At 27.7% G+C, this 8,446-nt stretch overlaps 1 protein-coding gene across 1 annotated transcript; it reads right to left on the bottom strand.

Moving 5' to 3' along the window:
* Positions 1–2,287: 2,287 nt before the first annotated feature.
* On the bottom strand, positions 2,288–8,138 carry Cln7 (CLN7/MFS domain-containing 8). Its single transcript, XM_018444681.1, has 10 exons — positions 7,716–8,138; positions 6,435–6,588; positions 6,059–6,206; positions 5,420–5,663; positions 5,231–5,319; positions 4,804–5,023; positions 3,672–3,771; positions 3,284–3,418; positions 3,009–3,118; positions 2,288–2,887 (listed from the first exon to the last, which is right to left on the bottom strand). The coding sequence occupies exons 2-10, from the start codon at positions 6,464–6,466 to the stop codon at positions 2,406–2,408; spliced, it is 1,560 nt and encodes a 519-aa protein (XP_018300183.1). The 5' UTR covers positions 6,467–6,588; positions 7,716–8,138; the 3' UTR covers positions 2,288–2,405.
* Positions 8,139–8,446: the final 308 nt, after the last annotated feature.

Genomic DNA, 8,446 nt, shown 5'->3' with positions numbered 1-8,446 from the left:
ACAGCATTTATGAGAATCTATATGTTTATATAATGTGTCATTTTTTGACGACAGCTTTTTTTAGTATTAAAGATTTTATTGTATTCACGTATGTTATGAATATATAAGAAGAATGTAAGAAAAGATAGTCAAATAATTTCTACTATAATTAGAGAAATAAAAATACAAATTTAATATTTGACAACCAGTTTAATTTATCTTTCTGTATCAAGTATTGAGAAATTTATATATTAGTGTATTCTAACAATTTTCGTTATTACTAAAATAAATTAGAAAAAAATTAGTATTTACAAAGAAAGGCAATAGAAATTATTTATATATTATAACTTTATATTCGTCACTTTATTCTTATTAGTTATAAAATATAGTAATGTAAATACCACATACAGTTTCATTTTCCATTAAACATATTTAAATATTTTCAGTGTACAAATATTAGAAAAATATATCTTTGTATATGTAGGCAACACTGAAAATTTCCATAAATGCATATATATAAATGAAATAATTCTTCACTATTTCACAAGAAATATATTAATCTTTCAATTTTATATACTTTTCTTATGTAATGAAAATATTGTACCAGACTTACAACCAGATATTAACTTTTGATTGCCGCTTCTGCAATGTTAACAATTTTTTGACAATCTAAATATTTATTATTAATTATCGAGTACAAAAAAAATTTGCATGAAACATTTGAACATGTCGTCTTGTAAAAATTTTTAGTGTTACCTATATATTATCTTAAAATATTGCATTTTAAAATATTAAGCATTGATTTATGTATTTATGATTTTGCACTTTGAAAATATATATAGCTCGAATTTCTTTTTATAATATAATGTCAAAATCAATATATTTAATTATGATTTTTTAAAGATAAATGTGAATTATTAAATCACAATTTTTTACAGTATTGTCTTTGAAATATTTATTAAAAAATTAAAAAGTAGTTAGCAGTAATATCTATTGCTGTAATATCAACTATTTATTTTTTAATGTAAAACAATTTTATAAAATTTTAGTTAGGTCAGTCTTTGCTCTTCAAGCTACACGAAAAAGTAAAAAGTAGACTGTACCTCCTCTTTTACACTCTTGCATTGATTTATGTTGCATTTATGTTAAACTTATGTAAGCAATTAACATAATATACAATTTATAAATGTTATAATCTCATGAACATTCCAACATCTAAATATATTTTGAACAAAAATGATTATTATACTAGTAACAAAATACTTTTAAAAAAGAATTCAATTCGTTATTAAGTCTTTGATAATTGCTTAGTATACATTCAAATTTCATATCACCTGCTATTTACTACGATCTAATACATTTGTATATATAATATTATTTTCTTAAACTCTGTTCTTTTTAGCTGAACTTTGCATAGTTCGTCTTTCCTTTTTGTCTCTAACGTGAAAAGAAAAAAAAGAAAGATGAATCGTAAGAAATGCAGCTAAAAAGGATAAGTCTACATTTCAGGAAATATAATGGCGCTCTTATATGCTATTCTATTATGAATTTGTACATTATTCGAATCCTTAGATATAATCATAGTATAAATTTTAATCTTCAAAAATGATAAACGTAATTTTAATATCTATAAAAGAGCATAAGTATATAAAAATGCATATAGAGTACAGATTAGACTTTTTGTGTTATTTTCTGTTTTGCAATAAAAATCTAATAAATATGCTGGAGGATTAGATTTCAGTGTATATGAAACTTATAATTTTTATGTTAGTATTTATCTATATATGCATACGTGCTATTCTCCTTAAAAATATTAAGCACTTTAGTTTTAAAAATATAATCTTCATATTAATAATTGTGCAATATTTCAAAATTATAACTTCCCTTCAAGCAAAAAACACTGGAAGAATAGTTCACGAATACCATTTGTATTATCTATATGGCAAGTCTTCATTATCTTCATAATCCAAGTCTCATTAATATTTAATGTCATATAATTAATCATTATCATATTGTAATATTATATGATATAATTAATATAACATTAGTCAATTTAAATTTACATAAAAAATTTAATAAAATTTGGAACAAATTGTGTCACTAGAAAGTTTTGAGCAATTTATGAACGATTTCTTAATTATTATTGTCATAGAATTGTTATATTTATAATTATTCTGAGTACGGCATCTATTTTTTGATCATATTTAGCATGTAACTGTATAAAATTTTTATAAAATATCTATATATTTTAAGAATGTAATAGTAATCTGTATACACATTTATAAAAAATATAAATTAATTTGCAGTGTTATCTAAATACCGTTTGTAATGTTTATGTAAAATTTACCGCATATTGCACAAAAAGATAATTTTTTCCGCCAAGACACAGCTTGAATTATCACAATCACGAACTGATGTTCCGTTAACTATACAGCTTCACGCAATGTTTGAGTATTATCAGATTTTAAATGAACTAATGGAATTTCGGCATCTTTTCCTTGTTTGTTCTGCACTTCGTTGACTTTCTTTAGCTCTGGTGCAATTAAACGTTTATTTACAAGTTGTAACCACAACATGGAAACGATTAGCATTACGCCAGTGATACCAAAAGTATGATATGTTCCTAAGCGAGTATAAATGAAGCCTACAAATACCGGACCTAAAACGCGAGACGCACAACCCGCACCTGTCATTAAACCCATCCACACTCCTTGTGGACGCGGGCCGAGAATTTTGCTAAATATAGTTTGCATCAAAGTAACTCCTATAGGATAACCTATAGATGTAAAGGCGTAACCAATCAAAAATTGAGTAATCGTGATTTGCGGAGTATATAGGCACCATTCTTGAGTAATAGGGCATCCTACGATTTCTGTACCATTGGCATCTGTCGTGATATTATTATATGCTACAAGATATTGAAGCACTTCCATTATAAAACTGTCATATAATATGCATAAAGAAATCTATACTAAGTATAAAAATATACAGTTTTAAAAATATTTTTTAGTTAGTAGAGAAATACTCACGTCCAAAATCTACAGTTATAGGAGGATCCGGACCCCATGGGATACATAGTACTCGTCCAATTATCATAAAGAAGAATCCACCCCATAACATTACTTTACGTTCTGCAAATCTAAAAAGAAGTACATACTTTATTTAATAGCATATATAAAGTGAAAGATATTATCTACTTATAAGTCATATAAACGTTATATATAAAAACGATAAAATAATAAATTCTTACGTACAAGTATTAACTATTTATTTTAAAGAGATTGTAATTTCATCATATAATTACTTTTTACAAAGTGGTCCAATCATAGTAAATGTAATACAGGCTATCACAGCTCCAACGCTCATTAGAATTCCCATATAATATAGCGCTTCCTTTTTAGTCCAAGCAAATTGATCCATGGTAAGAGAAGTACCAAGACTATATGAAGAAAGATGACATATATTTGTTAACTAAAACTTTTTATTTGATAAACTAAGATTTCAATCGATGATCTTAATTTTAACATTATTTTACAACAAGTTTATAATAAAGCTTTTAAATCAAGTTTTTAGTTTTGCCTTCTTAAATAAAATATCATAAATTTTCAGCTATTTTTTCTCTTATTTTATTTATTTTCAATTGTATCTTTAATTCTACTTTTGAACAAATATCAGAAAATAAATGCACTTACGTCTCAAGAAGAACAAAATTAAAAACCAAAACAAAGAATCCACAAATTAAAGTCCATGAAGCCAAATAGTCCGGTTTTATAGCTTTCCATGTTTCTTTTTCTGCAAATGCAATAAATTCTATTATTATATATATATATATATATATAATTCATTATAATAAATTTTTATGAATTATTAAAATTTTTTTTAATTATATTGGGTATGGAAATAAGTTTCCGCCCATTGTAGTTACATGTCGTTAGTAGCACTGTTTGTGTGTTTGATAAAATGGCAATACATGTATTTGTATATATAAAGGTGTGTGTTCAAGCTTTTGAGCCTAGTAGTTGACATTTGTTCGAAGCGTAAACAAGAGTAACTTTTTTGGAAAATATTGGAATTTATTCCAAAAAAGCAATGTTTGCAGGAAGTTTTACTCCATTATTTCATTTTAAAGAAAAGTGCTGCGGAAACACATTGTTTGCTCGTAGATATTTACGGTGAGCATGCTCCATTGAATATTACTTATAAAGAATGATTTCGGCGATTCAACAATGGTGATTTCGACGTGCGTGACAAAGAACGCGAAGGTGCACCGAAAAAATTTGAAGATGCAGAATTGCAAGCAACTATCTTACTCGAAGAAACCATCACTGACAATCGTTATTGACTACAATTGATACGTTTGAACCAAGCTTTGAAAGAAAAACGAATGGGACAATAGGCATGACAAGCTGATTCTGCTACATGACAACGCTAGGCCACACGTTGCAAAACCGGTTAAAAAATACTTAGGAGTGAAGTGGGAAATTCTATCCCACCCGCCGTATTCGCTGGACATTGCTTCAGATTTCCAATTGTTCCGATCTATGCAGTCAGCCCATTCTGGAGAGCGATTCAATTCTTATGAAGGTATTAAAAAATGGCTTGATGAATGGATCGCTTCAAAAGAGATTTCTTCCTTCGAGGAATCCGTTTATTACCTGAAAGGTGGGAGAAAGTTGTCGCTTCCGATGGAGCATACTTTAAATGAACTCACTTTGTATTGTTTTGTTTAAATAAATACATCTTTTTCATTAAGAAAGGGCGGAAACTTATTCCCATACCCAATATCAAACATAAAGATTAGTATAACAGAATATTATTACATACCTGTAGCTTTACCTTCATCACGCATAGCTTCTCTTATTGCAATTTTATGCTCCTTAAAATTCCATGGTAATAAAAAGGTAAAATTAAAAATTCCCATTATTACATTAATCCAACCAGCTGCTGTGTACATGTTTAAAGGTAGCATCAAAAATGTTACACCATGATCTCCAAGAGGTGTTACAGCAGCCTGCAAACCAGGACCCACCACAAAACCTAGGACCTAAATGTATTGCTTTTTTCACATGTATTCAATCAATACATTTATTTAATTATATTCTTTATAAAAATATATAAATTTTTAGCAAGATATTAAATTATTTTACTGTCATCATTATTAAATTAATAAATACAACATTTTAAAAAACTACAATATAACTTTTTGATCCATTACATCTTTCAACATAAAAATACAATAATAAAAAATTACCTGTGCTAGGGATACCATAGAAACTGCATGTGTGCGTTCTGAAAGTTTTGTGGCTGCAGATAGATAAGATCTTGCTACTGCAATATTAGCTGCAAGATATGAAATATGTTTACAACTAATTCAAAATCAAAATATCTTAAATATGTAAGTGTTAAATTAATATGATATAAAAATTAGAAAAGAACTTACCAGAACTAACGCCAACGAAAAATCTGGCAATAAGCATGTAATTCTTTTTATCACCAGGTATGACTTCAAGAATACTATATGCTGCTGATGAGATAGTAAACAATGCTGAAGTTACTAAAAGCGGCAATCTTACTGATCCTCTTTTATTGCCCCACCAACCTACCAAAGGTGAAAACAACATTTGTCCAAGTGGATTAGCTGCCACTACGTAACCCATAAATTCTTTTCCTGCAGTAGGGTCCAACTAAAACATATATATTTAAATATATATAATTGTAATTTTCTTGTAACTTTATTATCAATACATATTTTACAAGGGAAGTTTCACAACTGTCCGGAACCGATTTGATTCTCCATGAATATGTTGTTAAACACGAAAATCTAAGAGAGACACATTTTTTTATACGTGCGCTAACTCATGTTTAAGGGGTGAAACACCCCTTCGAAAAAAAAAATGGTATTTTCTATTTCGAGCCAAATACCCGTTGGAAGTATAAAAGATGGAAAAAATTTTTTAAACAAAAGTACGGTTTCAAGAGTATTTGAATGTTGTAAAGAAAAAAAATTTTTTTCCATGGAGAATAAAATCCGTTCCGGATAGTTGTGAAACTTCCCTTGTTAGTCATGTATACTACACACCTTGCCTAAATATGGCCAAACTCCGGTAAGTATAATACTGAAGCCAAGTGACATCAAGAACATAGTAAAATAAATCATATAGACACTCCTCCATCGTTCTTTTCTTTCAAGTTCAGTCTCTAAATCATCAATAGGTAGTTCAGTTTGTCTAAAAAAATCAATATCCTATGTTTGTACATATATATGCATCTGTACAAAAAATACATTAGATATTCTATATTTAATGGTGGAATACTTTAAGATATGTATTTTTAGTTAATAAAATTATTCTGGCTTTACTTAATATTATAAGTACTACTATTTCATAATAAATACTACTTTATTTGTAACATTAATATGTCTAATAATCAATAATAAAAAATTTTAATAAAATTACCTTTTGATAAAAAATTTCTTAAAACGATCCATTAAAAAAATGTTTTGTACTATCTTCTTTTACATTTAAAGGATTGAAAATTTGTTGTACAAATTTCAATGATACAAATTTCAGTACCCTTACAAAGCATCAACGTACAACACAAACCACCAACCTATTACATAAATAAAGAGAAATACGTAATTGAATGTTTATATTAAAATTATATTGCACATAATTCTATCCATAACGAAATATAAAGGTATATTTAAGTCTCTGCATTTATATTGAGTTGAGGTTAGTATAATAATAATGCTAATTATATACATAATAAAAAATACAAAATAGAATATAATATTGACAAAATACACTAAGTTTATATTTTAAGATTAGCAACTCTCTTTATATACACAGTTTAATAAAAGTACTTTTAAATAATAATTATTAGGACAAATTAAACAGAAAACTCAATGTTTTAATGTTGGTGCTAATGAAACTTAAGATGTACTGCAGTGTATATGATAGGAGATATTACAGTGCCTCTTGATAAGAGATAACCAATTGAATGTTGTTGACAGCTGATTAAGTTTTCAGAAATTATCTTTAATGAGAAAGAATAAAAATAAATATTTTTTAAAAGTCAATTTTTATAAAATTTTTATAAAAAATGCACATTTTTCATTTCGCACATTTCTTATATAGCTTGTATATATTTGGTAAAATAATTAATATCCTATTTGTATTTTTCACAAATATACAAATAAGTGATTCATCTTCATTTTGTAATTACATTAGATATTTCTATATCATTTTATAAAAATTAAACAAATAAAAATATCTATGCTAAGTAAATTATATATTATGAACTAAAAGTCACACGGACAAAGTATAATTATACACTTAAAAGTCACAAGATAAAATGTAATTATATACATGATAATGTATGTATGTTGAGTACGTATATGCATGTAAAATAATATTTTCACAGATAAGAATATAATCGTAATATAAATTGTGTTAGAACATATATCTAATTAGTAATAAATATCTATGTACAATAAGAAAAAGAAAACATAATGTTATTGAAAAAAACATTAAGGAAAAATTTAGTAGATACTAAAGCAGATTTAAAAAAAAAATTATGTCAACAATTCTGTGAAAAATAATAATGGAAGCACAAAAACAAAATCTAAGATTAACAAAGAATATATAAATATGAATTAAATATTTTATTTAGAATATGAACATTCGGAGCGTTTCATAAATATTGCATCACATCGTCCTTCAATTTTATCTACTTACGAAATTATTCTGTAGTTTTTGTTCTAACATATGTATCTTATCTATTAATAGTTGCAGGCGTTCAAGCACTTCTATTGCTGTGCATCTTACGCTTCACTGTCGTTCCCTTAATTGTTTTAAAGATTCTGGGAATGAATCTCGTATTGCCGAAGCAATCTTCTGTCAAAAAATTCTGCAAGGTCTCGACTTCTCCTTTCCCTTTCTTTCAGGCGACGCTGTTTTTCTTGGTCATACTTAGTTAATAAACGGTGAATCACGCTCTTTCATTATTCAATTAAACTCGATGTCACGATAAGCGATTTGCTGACTCGACAAAATAAAAGAAAGCACGTGCGATATTCAACAGCTGATTTTGAGGGATCTCATTCTTTACGAATCAATCGGAGGATGCCTTGGAATACATCGAAAGGATGTAAGTGCATCTCGGTCCCTCGTCGGTTCTCATTTTCACCTAGAAAATAATACTTTTGCAACTCTCATTTGAGAGCTGCACTGATTTACACTCTCCTCTCGTTCAAGATAAGAGATAGATGATTTGAAGGACGAGATGAGATGATTTTATGGGTCTGTTCTTTGTAGACATCAATAGATACATGCTGGATTCATATGCTGGATTCACACTGCATCCGATTTTCGTCGTACGACGCTCCGCAACCAATCAGAAAACAGGATTCCGATGAATTTTGCTTCGTATTATCGGAATCCTGTTTTCTGATTGGATGCAGAGCGTC

The sequence above is a fragment of the Mycetomoellerius zeteki genome, unplaced genomic scaffold (genome assembly GCF_001594055.1).
Source record: "Mycetomoellerius zeteki isolate Tzet28-1 unplaced genomic scaffold, Tzet1.0 scaffold153, whole genome shotgun sequence".
In the NCBI taxonomy this organism is placed as follows: domain Eukaryota; kingdom Metazoa; phylum Arthropoda; class Insecta; order Hymenoptera; family Formicidae; genus Mycetomoellerius; species Mycetomoellerius zeteki.
This window is presented reverse-complemented; position numbering and strand designations above follow the sequence as displayed.

Excerpts from the sequence above, each read along its gene's own strand:
- Cln7 (XM_018444681.1), bottom strand. The coding sequence starts at position 6,466 with ATGGATCGTTTTAAGAAATTTTTTATCAAAAG. Across the intron at positions 3,419-3,671 it reads AATTTTGTTCTTCTTGAGAC|TCTTGGTACTTCTCTTACCA; the intron begins GTAAGTGCATTT and ends TTCTTCATATAG. Across the intron at positions 3,119-3,283 it reads ATTGGACCACTTTGTAAAAA|ATTTGCAGAACGTAAAGTAA; the intron begins GTAATTATATGA and ends ACTTCTTTTTAG.